The 17,786-nt window shown below is 48.0% G+C and overlaps 8 protein-coding genes across 8 annotated transcripts; 4 read left to right on the top strand and 4 right to left on the bottom strand.

Moving 5' to 3' along the window:
- Positions 1-132: 132 nt before the first annotated feature.
- PADG_05182 (4-hydroxybenzoate polyprenyl transferase) lies at positions 133-1,440 on the bottom strand (the record flags this gene model as incomplete). The annotated part of the gene is made up of 1 exon (XM_010762607.1): positions 133-1,440. The coding sequence occupies one exon, from the start codon at positions 1,438-1,440 to the stop codon at positions 133-135; it is 1,308 nt and encodes a 435-aa protein (XP_010760909.1).
- A 694-nt stretch (positions 1,441-2,134) lies between these two features.
- PADG_05181 (uncharacterized protein) lies at positions 2,135-5,359 on the top strand (the record flags this gene model as incomplete). The annotated part of the gene is made up of 2 exons (XM_010762326.1): positions 2,135-2,405; positions 2,475-5,359. 2 exons carry the CDS (start codon positions 2,135-2,137, stop codon positions 5,357-5,359), a joined length of 3,156 nt encoding a protein of 1,051 aa, XP_010760628.1.
- Positions 5,360-5,942: 583 nt separating this feature from the next.
- On the top strand, positions 5,943-6,445 carry PADG_05180 (uncharacterized protein; the record flags this gene model as incomplete). Its single annotated transcript, XM_010762325.1, has 2 exons — positions 5,943-6,009; positions 6,258-6,445. 2 exons carry the CDS (start codon positions 5,943-5,945, stop codon positions 6,443-6,445), a joined length of 255 nt encoding a protein of 84 aa, XP_010760627.1.
- Positions 6,446-6,774: 329 nt separating this feature from the next.
- On the bottom strand, positions 6,775-7,609 carry PADG_05179 (uncharacterized protein; the record flags this gene model as incomplete). The annotated part of the gene is made up of 4 exons (XM_010762324.1): positions 6,775-6,869; positions 6,945-7,284; positions 7,348-7,409; positions 7,525-7,609. 4 exons carry the CDS (start codon positions 7,607-7,609, stop codon positions 6,775-6,777), a joined length of 582 nt encoding a protein of 193 aa, XP_010760626.1.
- Positions 7,610-8,433: 824 nt separating this feature from the next.
- PADG_05178 (uncharacterized protein) lies at positions 8,434-9,161 on the top strand (the record flags this gene model as incomplete). The annotated part of the gene is made up of 2 exons (XM_010762606.1): positions 8,434-8,889; positions 9,027-9,161. 2 exons carry the CDS (start codon positions 8,434-8,436, stop codon positions 9,159-9,161), a joined length of 591 nt encoding a protein of 196 aa, XP_010760908.1.
- A 317-nt stretch (positions 9,162-9,478) lies between these two features.
- On the bottom strand, positions 9,479-10,477 carry PADG_05177 (50S ribosomal protein L3; the record flags this gene model as incomplete). Its single annotated transcript, XM_010762605.1, has 2 exons — positions 9,479-9,570; positions 9,682-10,477. The coding sequence occupies 2 exons, from the start codon at positions 10,475-10,477 to the stop codon at positions 9,479-9,481; spliced, it is 888 nt and encodes a 295-aa protein (XP_010760907.1).
- Positions 10,478-11,067: 590 nt separating this feature from the next.
- On the top strand, positions 11,068-12,054 carry PADG_05176 (uncharacterized protein; the record flags this gene model as incomplete). The annotated part of the gene is made up of 2 exons (XM_010762604.1): positions 11,068-11,773; positions 11,903-12,054. 2 exons carry the CDS (start codon positions 11,068-11,070, stop codon positions 12,052-12,054), a joined length of 858 nt encoding a protein of 285 aa, XP_010760906.1.
- Positions 12,055-12,946: 892 nt separating this feature from the next.
- Positions 12,947-17,586, bottom strand: PADG_05175 (uncharacterized protein; the record flags this gene model as incomplete). Its single annotated transcript, XM_010762323.1, has 10 exons — positions 12,947-13,291; positions 13,438-13,607; positions 13,679-15,935; positions 16,019-16,036; positions 16,128-16,175; positions 16,246-16,389; positions 16,550-16,600; positions 16,730-16,855; positions 16,932-17,078; positions 17,500-17,586. 10 exons carry the CDS (start codon positions 17,584-17,586, stop codon positions 12,947-12,949), a joined length of 3,393 nt encoding a protein of 1,130 aa, XP_010760625.1.
- Between the last annotated feature and the right edge of the window lie 200 nt (positions 17,587-17,786).

The raw sequence follows: 17,786 nt of genomic DNA, 5'->3' as shown, positions 1-17,786 counted from the left end.
TTCTCTTATGAAATGAATTATATAGAAGACGAAAACGAAAATACTGGCTAGCAGCATCTATATACAAAGAATATAATATATATATTAATAATAATACAAATCTCATGCGGAACAAGTGAATTGTTAACCCCATCAGAGGTCTTTCATGCTCCTACTCCCTTCAACCTCAGAATCATCAGTCTCATACAACCCAAATAGCTGAGCCAGGTATTCACCTAACAATCCAAGTGTTATTCCGCCTCCTGTGATCCAACATCCATTCTTAAACCACCACCAACAGATTCCATCATCGCTCAACTTGACTTTCCATATCATTGTGGCCAGGGAGGCAACGGCACTGCCACAGCTTCCAATGAAGAAAATTGGACCGGCATTAACAGCCACGCCTGCTACGGCAAGGAAGCCGACCTGGGCTGCTGCCAACGCAGAGAGAATTGCCTTGGTGTTGTGTTTATGTTTCAGAGCAATCGACTTGATGCCGGCAGCGGCATCATCTTTGACGTCCATATGCGCGTAGATCATATCATAGAGTATAGTCCACGACACACAGCTAGAGTACAGCGCAGACGCAGCCAGCAGGGCAATGGTGTCCGCTAGAACATCTACATTCAGGGCCGGGAAACCCATCATGGCGCCCCACGAAAAGGTCAGCCCTAGGACGAACTGGGGATAGTTCGTAACACGCTTTGCTAGAGGATACGTGCCGACCAGCAATAGGCTTGGAATCCCATACCATAAACACTGGGTAGGGAATTGCAGCAGAACCCCTAAACCCACCAGGAGCTGAGTGCCAGTAAAGACTAGGGCGTTTTGCGGCGATATCGCTTTCCTTGCAATGGGTCGTAACCTCGTTCTTTCGACAAGAGGGTCCAGGTCCCGGTCCCACAGGTCGTTGATAGCGCACCCAGCTCCGCGCATAACCAGAGCACCCAGGAAGAACATACCGCACACCGACGCTACTTCCAAGGGGGTGGCCATTGGTGACGCCAATGGTGCGGCTAGCAGTGTTGAAAAAACGCAAGGGAAGAAGAGATAATAAGTTCCCGCTGGCTTGTCAAGGCGGATCAGCTCGGCATAGGGCATCCACGACTTGGGGAGCAGGGCAATGAAACCCGTCGTTGGCGGGGTGTAAACTGCATTTGGCAATTGGGAAGACGGAGAGGGTTTCGGTGACAGTGAAGACGGGGAGGGAAATGGTCTTGGTGACGAGCTCATGTGTCTCGTAGTTAGCAACCCTGATTTTCCTTTTGTGACCTGCAGATCGATTGTGACTTTCTGGTTCGTCTGTCCTGTAGAGTGGGAGGAGCAACTTTGCAACTTGTGAGGCTGGAAAGCATGATACGGCCCGCATCGCAGCCTACTTTTCGTTTTGAACACGGGAGCGAACTCTGGCAGGGAGCTCAGATATAGAGGAAACTGGCGACTTGGGAGTATCCTCATTGTCGCAAAAGGGGATAATAGAAATAAAAAGAAAGCTCTCCAAGTCCGCAGAACAGTATAAATAAATCTGTGCCAATTCCAACTGTACGTGATCCACGTCAAAGGTGGTTCCAAATCCTGGGAAAGAGTCGCAAACTGAAATTCCCAAGTACAATTATTTACCGTGCAGGCTAGCAGCCCATTTACACAGGCAATAGTTATCGAATTGGGATTTCTCTATCGATTGCGACCACACACAATTACTCCGTACCGGTGATAAAAGCCCCGAGGCCTTCAAGGTCCTCCGCAGAGATTCCGCACGCTGGAGTAAACTTCCTATTCCCGGATCACATGACGAGATCCGTTGTTGTAACTGAAAACCAACATCTCAACGCTGCGAAGAACTACCACCGCCGTTGGAGGACTATCACAGATCTTTCTGCTTCTTCCTCCAAGGCCAGGTTCATCAGCCTCATGTCCCGATCAGATCGAGTTTGGTCCTCCCACCCCCTTCGCACGACGCGTGTTTGTTGCCCAGTTAACTACCTCGCTTTCTGCGAATCGCGGACCTGTTGCTTCGTTCGGCTCCCCACGCTGGGATAATTTCTGATGCAACCTCGTCTTGCTGAAGCCGACCGTTTGATCGAAAGAACATCTTTTCGAGCTTTGATGTGTCACTGACAGCTCAATATCTCGCCCGTCATCGCCAATAGCTATGCCAAGTCCCAGTCATCCACGCGCGGCTTTCGAGCCCATTTCCCCAGACCTCGACCTTACGGCGCTGGTTGAATCCACACCAAACTTCGAATACGTTGTCAGAATTCATTGCGATGCGATCGCCGAACAGGGAATTGAGGATTTCGAAAAATTGGTTCTTCTACATGTCATCCTGGGGGGAAAGCCGTTGGTCATTGAAGGATACCAGGATAGGCTTCAGAAATGGATTTTTGGGCTCCAGTGGTTAAAAGACAATCATGGCACCAAAGGTATGTTCACAGTTCCCCCCAGTTCCGGACGTTTTTATGGTTTTTCTCACTGTTCAATCCGCTTGACAGTTGAGAATGGGAGAAACCTGACCACCAAAACGAACATACCCCTTTCGATAAACCACTACCTGAAAAACATGGCGATGCTCACGAACCAATGGAATGCGACAAACTACAAGGATACCATGCGCCAACGAATTTATCTGAAGGATATCGATTGCCCCCCTGTGTGGCATGATAAGCTGAAAGATTTGCTTCCTCCGTTTCTATACTACTTCAACGAACGCACGAGCGATAAAGCGAGCAAAGCTGGGGATTTGATGAGCAGCTTGTCCCGTGAAATGAGAGCTGACAATATGATGTGCTATATTGGCCATGAGGGCACCTACACCCCCGCGCATCGCGAAATGTGTGCAACTCTCGGTCATAATATCATGGTGGAAACTTCCACTGGCTCAGTGGAGGATGGTCAGCCTACTAAGCCTGGTTCTTCAATTTGGTTCATGACGGAAACCAAGGATCGACACTTGGTGTCTGAATATTGGCTTTCGACACTCGGTCATGATATAGAGATTGAAAACCACTTTGCTCAGATAAATGCTTGGAAAGCTGCACCATTCAAAACCTACATTGTTGAGCAAAGGGTGGGTGATTTTATTCTAATTCCTCCTCTTGCCCCGCATCAAGTTTGGAATAGGGGAACCCGGACCATGAAAGTCGCCTGGAACAGAACTACTGTGGAGACCTTGGAAATGGCAATAAACGAGGCTCTTCCAAAAGCAAGAATGGTTTGTCGCGATGAGCAGTATAAAAACAAGGCAATTATTTATTTTTCATTGCTAAAATATTCTGTGCTTCTTAATAACAGTGACGGATATTTCAATCACCACATCCGCCAACTCCAGAAGGATTTCCGGCGTTTGTTTTCACTTTACACTAGAATTCTCCTGTCGGAAAGCTTTTCAAGGGATGTGTCAGAGCCCAAGAATGTGGAATACCTCCCCTTCGCCAGTAATGTCACATGCTCCTATTGCAGATGCAACATCTTCAATCGATTTTTGACCTGCCCTTCATGCGTTGGAAAGCTTCCTGATGGCGATGATGACACCTATGATATTTGTATGGAATGCTATTCCATTGGCAGAAGTTGTGCTTGCATCTCCAGGCTTCAATGGGTTGAGCAGTTCCGATGGAAAGACCTCGTGCGAAATTATGAGACCTGGAGGAGTCAAATTCTTAAGTTTGATAAACATAGTGATCCATCCCAGCTTCCTCAGACACTTTCTATCGAGCAAGAAAATATGGGTAAAAAGACACTTGCTGAGATTTGCCAAGATGAACTTAAACGAAGGCCATGGACGGATATTACCAAGCCGTACGTCCGTGAAGAGGAAGAACAGGAAGAAGCTGAAATTAATGATGGGCATGTTCGGAAGCGGCGCAAGATTCGAAGGTCTGAAAAATGGAAAAAGGAGCATAAAAGCTGCCACATCTGCAAAACCCCTGAGGCGCACTGGAAAGTTGCGTCCTGTTCCAAGTGTGGATTGGGCTACTGCTATGGTAGCCTTTTTAGAGCTTTTGAGATTTGCCCCCGAAATGTCATGGAGAATCCAAACTGGATATGCCCAAAATGTCTCAAGATCTGCTCTTGCGGTGCATGTCGCCGTGATCCCACGATGAAGCCTTTTGAGCCTTCAGGAACCTTACTTGGTCATGACACTCGGAAAATTGCTGATCCAAGAAGCGTTGAATGCCTTGTTGACTTCAGTCAATCAAACTTGACCTGGTTGAAAAAGGCGGGTGATCGCCCACGGTGGTTCAAGAAAAGATTGGATGAAGCCGAAACTGCGAAGCCTAATGATGTGGCACTGGACGAGCAACATTACGTGGACCCCGTTGAAGCAGGGATTCTTAGATTGGCTAGACATGAAAACATCCCAGTGGACCCTGCTCTGGTGAGCAACTTCATTGAGTCTTCAGGGTCACTCCCTGTTGATCCAGCTATGATGTCGGGAGAGGGTGCGGTCGCTCACACCCACCCTCAATTCGCTATGCCTGACAATGCATTGTTTCAAGAAGATATGTCTGATCGCTATGAAGCGACAGAGGCTATAACTTTTGAATATCCAGATCCAGATGTCACATCTCCCGAGGCATTACAAACCCAGGGAGTCACGGCTATGGCAAGCACCAACGGTCAAGGCAATGGAACAGCCCAACAGCTAGATCCGAATGTTTACCCAGGGTTTGGTACAGATGACAAAGTGGACCCCACCAATGATACAATCGTACAATCGGACATGGCGTCCGCCAATTCAATTAAAGTTACCAATCGAGTCGTCCATGACAAGATTGGTTCTGCCAGCGATGATGAGGATTTCATACTACGAAAGCAGAGCCATCGCAAGCAATCAGGGGGCAGACCAAAGGGAAAGTCTGGTAGGAAACGAGCAAGCCATAGGATTTCATATGCGAAACTCAGCTCGAGCGAAGAGGATGTGCCGTCGGCAGAGCCCGAGAAACAGAGCTCCGTTGAGGTAAGACGAACCCGGAGACTTACCCGTCGAGTGTCTTCAAGGCGAGGTCATGAATCACCACCACCCGCTACGGATTCCTCGGTTGAGGTGATACCACCGCAACCAAAACCTGAACCAGAGGTTGAACCCGAACCCGAACCCGAACGAAGCCATCTTTCGAAAAGTTACTCTCATACTGCCGTTGAAGAGCCTTCAAGACAACCAAAGCCATTGCCAACTACCGCCAGGCGCGGCAATAAGTCCCCCGCTGCACTTGCTACCTCCACTCAACCCATACCCAAACCACCAGCTGCGCAGCCCGAAACCCAGCCACGACCTATGACCGAGGCGGAAATAAATCGCCAAGCAAAGATGATGGCTATGCGCTGGGCTGAGGGGCATAATAGTGATGGTTATGTTAGTGATGGATGGAGTTAAGTGGTGTTGGATATGTGAAAGAATGTTGGCAGCGGGCGTCTTGAGAATCTGATGTTTCTTGTTTGGTGTCCTATCGATTTCTAGTTTTGTAAATTTTCAGATTTTTCCGGCGAGGACGGGGCAATGAGATGGGTCTTTTGAACGGGTAAATCTTTTAAAATTATGCTTCAGTTACTATTCCATATGCTACCACCTTTCATCACCGTGTCAAAAAACATCTACTTTTCTATGAATACTATTATTTACTAACTAGAAAAAGGTAGTTTCGTTATGATTGTGTGCCTTTTGTCAACTTGGCAGATGGAGACTGGTGGTAGCTGACCTTAAAAAAAGAATGAAATTTATTTCTCATCGTAATGAAGGTCCTCCCCCTTTTTTAAAGGCACATATTGCCGACTGACAATTCTTACGCAATGGCCTGCCTACCGCAGAAAGCCACTTTGCTTCACCTAGAGCCTCTAGTTTCTTAATAAGAAAAGAGAAGAGGTAACAAAAGGCTCAGGTAACGCTGATTGATCCACCCTTCGACTTTAAAGGCATTGAACCCCGTGCCCGCTTAAAGCCAACAACGAACAAAGGCGACATGGCAGACGGTTCAACGGGTGAGAGAGATGCCTTGTCACTCCCGCTGCCTGGCACGCCGAGGGATAGTATGTGAAGTTAACTTGGTCACTGGGGAAGACCCAGCCCCATATTTCCGGCTCAATATGGGGCGAGGCTGGATCCGTTCGGTGAGTTAGGATTGAGCCTCTTCGTCGATCCGTACTGTACGAGTCGCCAACCGTCGCTGAAACAACAGGGTGAATAACTGAAATGAGGAAACAACAGACGAATACTGCACGTGGCGTACGTAAAGATTCCTGTCTTTTTTTTTGGCGTCTTTACTTGAATCGTCAAGTTTTGAGCTTTATCGATCTTCGAGTTGGTCGAACACGCCAAATGAAAGCAAATGCTGGCCGCGAAGCAAATGCGCTGTTTACGGTCCGATTAACCCCGCTCCCACGCTCGCCAGAGAGTGTAGTGATGGGTGCAGTGGCGGTTGATGGCAGGGTCACTCTATATACGCAAGCGTTGCCAAGCTTGTGAATTGGGAAGGTTGAGAGTTGTATGCAATATAATAATGCAGTGTGAGCCGACCGCTTAAGGGCGACGCAGATCCACCGTTCCCAAATGGAGACTGATACAAATTGCTAAGCGCTTTAATCTCAGATACCCTTTGGTTTTGGACCGAGTGCTAGCATACATTGAGAAGACAGCAACATGGTTGACGTATCCATGGTGCGGGCGAGAGTCACCGGAAGAACCTATAGCCAAAGCCAAAAGCTCTACTCGGTTCCGCGACCGCTTCTGATCGTAGCATCCGTGCAAGGCTGATTATGCCTAAGGGAAACGACTCCCAGAGCACAAGTTGTGATTTAAGCACCTTTATACTCGTATCGCAGACCCTCCAGTTCTTTGATATCGACTGATAGCATGATATTTCTAGAAACCCAGACAAGAAGAAAGACCACTATTGAATTGGCCTTGTCAGAAGCCAGCCCACGTCTAACTTTTTAAATGATTTTAGGGAGGGGTGAAAACTTACTTCCAGGAACAAGGCAGAAGATCCAGAACATATCTTCAGCATAAGGCTGGCTTTGAAGGACAAATGCAGTGACAGAGAGAATAGCACAGATGCAAGTGTTTGCAGGAGAAAGATACTGCCTGACTATGAGTGGGCCCTGTTCAGCTTCAATGTCCCTCAAGGGACGTTTGCCCTTGTGGTCAGTCCGTTCTATGCGGAGGTATCTCATGATGTAAGCTGTGGCGAGCAGCGACGCAATGCTGAGGAGACAAAGAAACCTGCGGGACGCTGTAGATGATGCGGATATGAAGGAAGGGAGATATAGAAGAGTCGAAACCAGGGGTATAGTGGTGAAAATGAGCTACACAGAAATGCTGTTAATCTGGCACATCCATTTGTCTCTTCTGATATGGCAGATACATACTGTATATTGAGTATTGCGCTCTTCGTCCTGGCGCAGCAACTTTTGAATGACAGCTTCTTGCTCTAAATTTACATACAATAGTTAATAAGTAACTACATCGTCTAGCTATGCATTAAGATCCCCTAGGAGGGATCAAAATAGCTTGTAGATTTCTGGATAATGGAAACGCCGATTTACCCTCCTCGTCCAGCTCCTCCCGGGTCTCGTTCTCGCTCTCTGAATCTGGATAGCGGAATGTTCTTCGTAGATTTAGGGCAGCCATGCTTGCAATGAATGGTGTGATATACTTAATATATAGGGAAGAGAGATCAACGAGACAATAAACACACATACCAAAGGCAGAACCAGTCAACTCATATTTTGCATCGATGTTGTTCTTCTGCTGAGTTTTTGACATGGATGTCATGTGACTCGCACCCATCAGAGAAAAATCGACATAACAAGGAATTGGCCCAGGAATGGAATGGAATGTCGCAAGGTATTATTATCAACATGATGAGACTGTTCACACCAATGGGAGTGATGATGGTATCGTGGCTATTCGAAAAATGTTTATATATCTTATCACAATGTAATTATTATTGCAATGTAACTTTTACTCAGTTAATAAATATAATTCACAGGCGAGTGCAGTATCTAATATTTCCAACCCGTTGGTTTAATTAATAATTCTCTCTACTGCTTAATTGTTGTAAACTACATTTGCTTAGAAATGTAAAATATAATTTTAATTTATTGAAGCAAAATATATTGAGTATCTTATATTTTACTTTATTAGCTCAATAATCAATTTATATTAAGTAAATTTATAAATTTATAAAAAATTTTAAAGTACCTTTAATATTAAAATCTATAAATTATTATTTATTCTTTAATTTATATTATTATCTTTATATTCAATGTGAACTTTTTACAAGTACTTTTTAGGTGCTTTAATAATAGTCATGTGATTCGGGAAATAGCCCCTTTAGGCCCATATTTCTTGATCAAAGCAACGATTGTGATGATCTTGAATTCTAGACTTGGATAGCAAGGGGAGCCGCAAAAAATTAGCTGTCTAAGAAGCCCAAAAACTCGCCATCCAGCATGAATACCCTCCGGGCAGTTGGCCTTTTACGTCGCAGCCATGCTTCAACCACCGTGACCCTCCTCCGCCGCACCATTATCTCCGCCCCAGGCCCGCATACAGGCCCCCTCCTCAGTCGAAGAGCAGATCGCGAGCTCCCCTCGATAAATGCGAACCGCAGGTGGCTCCGCACTCTTCCATTCTTCGCAGTCATAATCGGCGCCTCTATTCTGGGCATCCTCAACTACCAGAAATCCTCGTCGAGCGTGGTGAACAGCATGCTCTATGCGCTGCGGACGTCACCGAAGGGAAGAGAGCTGCTGGGCGATGAGATATACTTTGCGCAGAATATTCCGTGGATTAGTGGGGAGATTAATCAGTTGCATGGGCGGATTGATATTTCGTTTTGGGTGAAGGGGACGAGGGGTAAGGGGAAGATGAGGTTTAGGAGTAGAAGGGATAGGAGGATGAGTTTTGTAAGTGCAATTTTATTGATGCTGTTCCTTTTTTTTTTTTTTTTTTTTTTTTTTTTTTTTTTTTTTTTTTTTTTTTGCTTGTTAGGTTTGGCCGATGTTTAGGCGAAATTTCTTTTGCTGATTCCTGACGGCTTTAGTTCCAAACTGAGGAGTGGAGCCTTACTTTGGAGGATGGAACGGTGGTTCAGTTACTCGATGCTGCACAGGGAGATCCCTTCCAAGCTGCCCTGTCCGGCAATGATGCTGCCAGTGACGTGAAAACGTCGATATGAGAGGAATGTGTACATTATCATCGGGGCATGCACGCCCCTTTGCTTCATCGCGTGGAGTTCAGGCGTTCCACTACGCAATGGGAGGGAGGTGTGTTTTAATCTGTGTTCTGTACAATATATAGCATTGGGGTTACTGGAAACAACTCAACTACGGGTATGGGGGGCCTGGACTATTCAGAGAGACGGAGGAAATTAGTGAAGTGAAGATTGGAAAGGGTTAAACCCGGTTTGATCTATTTGAACACCGGAAAAATGTCTTCCAAGTTCTATACAATAATACACATAAGGAATAAACATCCAAAAACATCTGCAATCTCTCAACTCTCCATCTTCAGCGCAATTTTCGGCCATGGCTTTTTAATAGCATCCTGCAGTTTCACAATGCAGCCCTTGGGGCCACTTACACTCCCTATGAAAGTAATACACGTTAGTAGACGCTCAGAGCGAGAGAAGACTTAAGAGAGAGAGATAAATAATAATAATAATAATAATAATAATAATAATGATAATGTTAACCAACCATTAACAACCACAATCCCCTTCTCAGCATCGACCTTCAGCACCCTCAGATTCTGGAGAGTCACCTGTTCATTGCCCATGTTCCCGGCCATCTTCTTCCCCGGGTGAACACGAGAACCACCTCCTTGACTGGGACCCGCTGAACCCAGCGAACGATGCGCCAGACTGACACCGTGACTTCGATCTTGACCGTGGAAGCCGTGTCGCTTCATGACACCTTCAAATCCCATTCCCCGGCTATTCGATCGCGCATCGACGAATTGGCCTTCCTGGAACCAATCCGCATTTATCACTTCGCCGATAGGCAGCAGACCACTTTCATCCTTAACCCGGAACTCGTGGATATGTCTCTTGGGCGCAACGCCGTTGGCAGCAAAATGGCCTAACATGGGCCGAGTGACGGCGCGCTCATGTTTCCAGCCACAGCCCACCTGCACGGCGAAATAGCCATGTTTCTTGAGAGTTTTGTGTGAAATGACCTGGACCTGGTCGAGCTGGAGGATGGTGCAAGGCGTTCGTTTGCCAGTCTCTTGGTCGAAGATGGCGGTCATACCCTTTTTTATGGCCAGGACGCCGGTTCGTAGAGGGATAGTGGCTTCTTTCCGCTTATGGGCCACCGACGGGTAGGATGTGAGGACAGGAAGATGGGGTTCAACATTGAAACGGCTTGGCTTTGGCGGGTACATGGACTTGATACCGAAGGCCCTGAGTGTCGGGACATTTTCGATGTAGAGACGGGCGGTGGTTATGGCGGAGATTGAAAGCAGCGCATGCTTCCCTGGCAGCCGCGGGGGCATGGCTAAAGGCTGCTAGAGCAGTCAGTCGAAACAAGGACAGCAAGGGAGCAAACTGGCGCAAACCCAAATCATTGCCCAGCCCCGGTTGCAACAATTCCGTTTTCAAGCCTTGGAGCGTTTTCGCAGTTCGAGGCATCTCGAGATTTTGAGCGCTGGGAGTTTTGGGGAGTTGGGGCAGAACTCACCGCTATGCCGGTTGGGGGATAGCGTTGTCGCCGTTCTAACTCAACCCTTCCCGCTTGTTTCTGGTATAGGAAAAGGCTGTGGAAAACGGGGGACGTTTTGTGTAGAACAACAGCAGCAGCCTTCCCCCTTGCTGACCTGCTGAGGAAAACAGCTGTTGTCAACGATGAGAATGGGCTTGCTGCATAGTCCAGTAGGCTTCTACCCTCTTTGCCTGCCCGTCTTACTTGAAGCAATCCTTGTCGACTCCTTCAACAGGTCCCCAAACACCCCACTTCTATAATATTCACCGAATCTCCCCTTTCTCCCCTTCCCATATATAACCAGATAGTATAACAGGGGGTCCACCGGTCCCGGGCGAATCCACCTATATATACTAAGCCATTGCGCCTGGGAACTCCGCAAACATGCCGCCCCCTTCACGTTTCCTCCCGCGAGGGGCCATCAAACGACTCGCAGGCCCCTGCCCCTTCTCAACCGTCCAGTCCCTCCCCGCACGAACAACAGGATTCCATCCCTTCTCTCTCTCAACCACCAAACCCCCACAGACTCAGTCCTTCCACCTATGCGCCACCAAGTTCAAGCCCCGAATAAACGCCACCCCCCTCCGTAGAAATGGCATCAATCCGATACTCCAATGGCGCAAACCACGCAGCCTAAATTCTTCTTCTTCTTCTTCTTCTTCTTCTTCCTCCTCCTCTTCAGAAAAACTCGGCTTCTCCCAACGCATGAAAAAGCTCTCCCGCGAATATGGCTGGTCCTCCCTGGGCGTCTACCTAGCCCTTTCGGTGCTGGATTTCCCCTTCTGCTTTGCTGCCGTGCGGCTGCTGGGCGTTGAACGGATTGGACATTACGAGCATGTAATTGCAGAAGTGGTCAAAGGCGTCTTTGCCCCTATCTGGCGGGCTGTTGCGAAGCCGGATGCCAGCGGTGGTAGTGATAGCGAAGCGGCAGATGGTGGAGGGTGGGGTGATATGACCATTGCGATGGGCGGTGCAGGCGGTACAGGCGGTACAGGCGGCACAGGGGAATGGGATGGGCATGCAAGAGCCGCGGAGGCTGAGGGCCAGAATGCGGGGACGGGGACAGGGACGGGGACAGAGGCGGGAGCTAGTATGTCATCTCCCTCCCCCAACTCAGCCGTTGGTTTTAATTTCTCTGTGTTCTCTCCATTTGGAGGAAGCCCAGTTGTATATTACTGATGGCAGGATTGACTAACGAACCCCGGATTTAAATCATCAGGTTTATGGACGCAACTTGCCCTAGCCTATGCCGTTCACAAGAGCCTGATTTTTATCCGAGTCCCCATCACGGCCGCAGTGACACCCAAAGTCGTCAAGGTGCTGCGACGGTGGGGCTGGGATATTGGAAAGCGGAGGCCGAAAAGCAGTTAAAATCTGGGGCACAGTAACGAAAATATCTTCCTGGATAGCCCACTGCAATTGCTCTTTTCTTCTCCCTTTTTTGGGTGTCAAGGGTGGACTTCAAATTCTGGGGGGACGTGAGGAATTTTTTTCGTATATTCCCCTTTCATTTTCTCGCAACATTGTAACATTCTTTCCCGAACACCATATCAACATCATTGCAATATGGACGCTCTACTCCTCTGCCCTAATCTACGCTGTCCTTCCCTCCATCTTTCCCACAACCCCATATCTGCCAATTTTCTTTCTGAAAGCGATTACCGGTTCTTCATTTCTCATGCCTTGCCAATGCATACCCCGTCTCACACCACAACACACCACAGCAGACCACACCTTTCCTTTAGCAGTTGAATATAGCACCTTGTATACTACTAGTTGGTACGTGTGTTAAAAACAGAAGCCCCCGTAAAACACCTATACAACACTTGAAGTTTTCCCAAGAGAACTGCGTATTCCCTTCCTATATGGGCATGGCACACCACACACACACACACACACACACTCCACCAGGACATTCTCATTCATAAAAGGACAAGATGTTCACCATTTATGTGCGGTACATTCATTAAAAGAAAAACAATCGCAAGCACCCAAGGCACATAGCCGATGAAATAGTAAAAATTAAATAATATGACCTTAGAAAACCCCCCGCGGCCCACCGAATTTGTATGATATTCCCCTTCATCCAGTCTACCCCTTAAAACAGCAAAAATTATCTCTCAAGTACGACAAATCAACAACACCCCCCCTCCTCCGCCCCCTACCCCACGAAACAATTATATATGTAATATACATATATAAAAGACAAGCTCTAATAATTGAAAAAGTAACCTGCTCTCACCTCACATCACATCACATCACATCACATATCAATCGTATCATTAAATCGAAGCACACCATTACTCCTCATAACCCCATTCACGCCCTCTGGCATCCTATACGCCCACTCCGCCGACCCACCACCACCACCACCACCCATAGCAGAAGAAGAAGAAGAAGAAGGAGAACAAGAAGAAGCAGTAGCAGTAGCAGTAGCAGCAACGCCAACCTCAACGCCATGACCGCCACTTATTTTGTTACTGGATGTCGCTGCTGCTGCTGGCGTCACGATACCAAAACGACTCTTATCCAGCACTTCATCGGACGTGTCTGCAACAAGGACGAGGCCTAGTTCCTTGATCGATTCGACGAGGGAGGGCATGACGTTCTACATCGTGGCAAGGTTGGTGAATTAGGCGCGGCGACGAGGTGAACATACATAAAAGTAGGGGAAAAAAAACACGAAAATAAAATAATCGGAAAAACAAAGAAATAAAAGGTAAAATGCAAGGGAAAAAGAGGAGGAGTACATACCAGCAGACTCGACCGACACATCAGTCCCATAAAATTATTACTCTGCGCTATCCGCGCCGACTCCTTAATAGACATTGACGACCGCCCACTGCTGCGAATAACAGGCTGCGAGCAGATATCCTGCGTCAGATCACGTATTTGGCCCAGATCATTGCACAGAAGAACGGGGTCTAGTTTTCAATGTTAGTTCCACGCCACTGAGAAGATAAAACGACACCAAAAAAAGATGAAAAACACGTACAATTAGGCTGTTTCCAATTCAACGCCGTGCAAATATTCGGATTATAAGACGTAAAGACAACCGACCGCATGAAATCCGGCGTCGACTCCTTCGACACCCGCGCATGGTGGAACACTTCCGTCAAAATCGCGTCGGCAACTGTGTTGATATCCATCAACGGACCGAGGCCCAGTTTCACCTCCTCCGCCGGCGACGGATACAGGATGCACAGATCGATGTGTATGTTTGTCGGGAGGTGTTGGAGGACTTCGCGCAGGGAGAGGAAGGATATCGCGAGGAGCCGATGCGCTTGCGCCATGTCATCCACCGTCATTGCTTCAAGGGATTTGAGCAGGGATGAGTCGGCTGAGCTGATCTGGGAGAGGTATGCGGCTTGGATGGCTCGGGACTGGTTGAAGGATAAGCGGCAGATTGGGATGTCGATTCCGTGGTGGTTGACAGTGAATTCTGGATAGAGGACGGGGACGCAGTCCTTTGTCAATTGGACAAATACCTGGACGTAATCTCCTGAAAGACTCGAACCAGTTACCAGGCCGTTACGATCTGAATCAAGAGCGCCTGTCGCTTTCCAGTATGTCGCGAAATGTGTGATCTCGAGCGGGTTGCCGTGGTAAGGTTTGATGACCTGAAACTTGAATCGGATCTCCCCGATTGCTCGTAGTCTGGGATCAAAAAGCGGCAAAGCGCAGGTCCCTTCTGATGCGCCACCTCCCAGAAACACATCCGGCAACGCAACGGTTTTCGCAATGACCTTAGATCCAAACGTAGGAAAGATTTCAAACTCGAGCGCAAAGGTATCCAGTCGGTCGATTTGGAAAGACACAAGACGCGAATCATCTTGAATCGGAAGCATCACGTTTCGAGGTATAAGATCTGATGTTTTCGAGGAAATAGTTAAGCGAGCTGCAGCGTAGCGGCCGGACTGATAGAATACGATAGGTTCAGAAGATGGCGTTTGGTCAAAATGTATTTGTATGAATGTCTTGGTGTCAAGGAAATTATGGCCGTATCGGCGTAACGGGATAATAGGAGGAGGCAAAGATAGGTCAGGAATGCCGTCACCAGCGTCCATGCCTCTCATAGTTCCTGACTGTTCTGCGAGGTGTGGGGAAGTCATCGAACCCGAATCTCGAAATCTGGGACTGTTGAGCATATCCAATGGCGTCCGTGCCGGTTTTGAGCCAGAGCGTTTCGACCACAGCAAGATCATGCACTCCAAGTGGCCTTCCCACGCGGCATAGTACATAGCAGACAACCCTTTCTCATCAAGTGCATCAGGATTTGCACCGCATTCCAGCAGCGCCCTCAAACAATTAACACAACCCTCACTTGCAGCATGGAAAAGGGGCGTCCATTGATAAAGCTTGTCCTTTTGGTCAAGATCGGCACCATGGTTCTTGAGCAGAAGAAGCACCTCCGGATCTCGACACGACCTTGCAACGAGATGTTGCGGGTACAAACCCTCCGCGTCAGGGAGCAGGTTGGCATTCCTTTCTAGAAGCAAGGATATAATCGGCAAGGACGCATGCTGACAAGCCAGATTCAGGGGAATATGGTCCGACTCGGACGTCGGGTTTATGCGAGCGTTGTGGGTAAGAAGTTGTTCCACACAGGGCAGCTGGTCCCTGATTATACTGTGGATAAGTGGGGTGAAGTTGTCATGATCCATCAAATCGATTGTAGCAATGCCCGCTTCGAGGAGCGCTTTCACCATCTCAACTCTGCCATGCATGCAGGCATAGTGAAGAGGTATCCTTCCGTATACATCTGATCGCGATACATCGACTCCGCGCTCCAGCCCAGCCTGAAGCACATAAAGGCGACCCGATATAGCCGCTTCATGGAGACAGTTGCGTTCATTAATATCATCCTCCGCATTCACATCCACGAGGCCCGTGTCAAGAAGCAGGGCCAAAACTTCATCCGGATACTCGTTGATCGCAGCTAGGAATATCCGTGTGAGTCGATCCGCCGCGTCCGGCGACGATTGCAGTTTCGAAATCCATTCCCGGAGCGTTTGGTAGTTGCCGGTAGATGTCGTTTGCAGGATCTGAAGGTCAGAATCGTCCTCCTCAGCAGTCGCAACCACACGATCTGCCAAGCGCGAGGCATCAAACTGAATATTTTCTCCTTCCGCCCAGGCCTCGAGATCCAATCTGGAGGTAGTTGCTCTGTCGGATAGATCTCGCAGAACCTCCCGATTAAAGCATGGCTGGACTTCCACAGCGCGGTGGAGATAAAGCTCTTTTGTACGTGACTAGGTGGCTCTCTTGTTAGTTCAACTTGTCTTTATGAGAGATGTTATATATATATATTCAAACTAGTGATGGCAAATCGGACCTTTGAAGTTTTATCCCACTGTGTGCAAACAAAGTCATGTCAGCATTTTTGTTCTTGTTTTCCATTTCCCATCTGTCAGGGTTCTCAAGCGGACGGGTAATGAACGAACCTTTTTCAGGATTTTCGAGACGGCCGTTTCATTGATCTCGACGAATTGCTGTTATTCGGTCGACGAGTAAGAAATTTTGCATCGTAGTGACCTTCAGCCAACTAGCCGGTTAACTTACTTGAAGTTTGTTCAAGTCTCCATCGAACTGCTGAAAACCTTCAACTAAGGTGACGAGATTTGTAGGGGCCCTTGAATTGGACACCCATTTTTTCGACTGTATCAATCTCCTTTTATCGAGAAGTGTTTTGAGGCGCAGAGTGAACTGTTATGGATCGCCTTGATCAGTTGCAGTTAAAAAATGAACCCAGTTGCGTATTACTCTCTTCTTGGGGGGGGGTGGGGAGAGAGAGAGACAGAGCTCCTCTCGAATGTTCGTCCCAGAGACAGTAAACAAAAGAAAGAGTATAGAGGCAATAACCAACCTCTGCTTCCTTTTGAAGATAAAACACATTTACTTTTTCAATCTCTCGTTCCTATTGGAGATAGCGGTGAAAAGAAAAAACAAAAAGGGTTAGCAGAGCGAACGGATATCAACTCTATTTGAAATCGTCTGCCTGGACAGACAAAGGATATTTGACGTTTGTTCAATGATTTAAAAATACCAGACGAAAGAAGAAGACATCCTTATTTGCACGAAGGGCAGCCTGTGGATCGAGGAGCTCGGGCGCCGGGTCCATGGGCGAGCTCTGAGCCGGGATGGTGGGTGTTGCGCTGAGCTGCTTGATGAGCTGAAGAGCGGAATGATGTTAGTGATAGTGACATGAGTACGGGTATGGTACCTTGCACTGAAGATGAGAAGCACACCTTCTTCAGAGCTTTGTAATTGAAAAAGCTAGCAGCGTACTCGGGCAGGTCGAGCTGACGCCGTTGGATCTGCTTTCCGAACTTCCTGAGAGGACGAGCGGAGTTAGAGAAGACAATGGTTACCCATGGATGGCCGGTCTCCTTCAGCTGCGCGGGATCGAATCAGATAGAACTTACATGTTTGCTGGCTGGGAGCGTGAGGAGCGAGCAGAACCTAACCAGAAGGGAGGCGCCTGTCTCTCTGAGTGGACTCCTCTTTACCACCTGGTTTTGAGAAATCAGGCGCCAGAGACGGGGTTGCGGGACGAGAGGGAGGCGCGTCGGGACAAGGGGAAATTAGGTGAGTATTGGAGGATACGCTGTTTTCCTTTGGGAGAGAGACGGAGAGCGAACAACAGAGATCCGCTGGTTAATTAGTCGGGGCAACACGGATCGCAGGACGACAGCACTGCAGAGACTTCTGTGGACGATAAAAAATTAACAAATTAACAAATTAACAAAGTAACAAAGTAACAAATTAACAAATTAAAATAAATCCTGAGATAGGACGTCAGATGAGCGTGGTCACCACGGAGGAAGAGGGATGAGGGATGGAGGAGGGAGACGAGGGGAAGCATAAAGGGAACGGGGCAGAGGCAGCGGTTGGCGACGACATTGGGATGAGGTTCGGAGTCGATATGAATGCATACACGTTGTGTATCACGATAGCTTGGAACGAGAAGTCGGAAGGGCAGAATCGGGAAAAGATACAGCAACGGCCTAGGAAACTACGTACAAACCAAGGTACCACCTCTTCATGCGCCGGAAGTTTGATATTCCGAGTGGGAAGGACGCGGGATTTGGGGGACCAGATCG

Source organism: Paracoccidioides brasiliensis (assembly GCF_000150735.1).
Source record: "Paracoccidioides brasiliensis Pb18 unplaced genomic scaffold supercont2.6, whole genome shotgun sequence".
NCBI lineage: Eukaryota > Fungi > Ascomycota > Eurotiomycetes > Onygenales > Ajellomycetaceae > Paracoccidioides > Paracoccidioides brasiliensis.
Note: the sequence above shows the minus strand (reverse complement) of the source record. Positions and strands in the feature narration are given on the sequence as shown.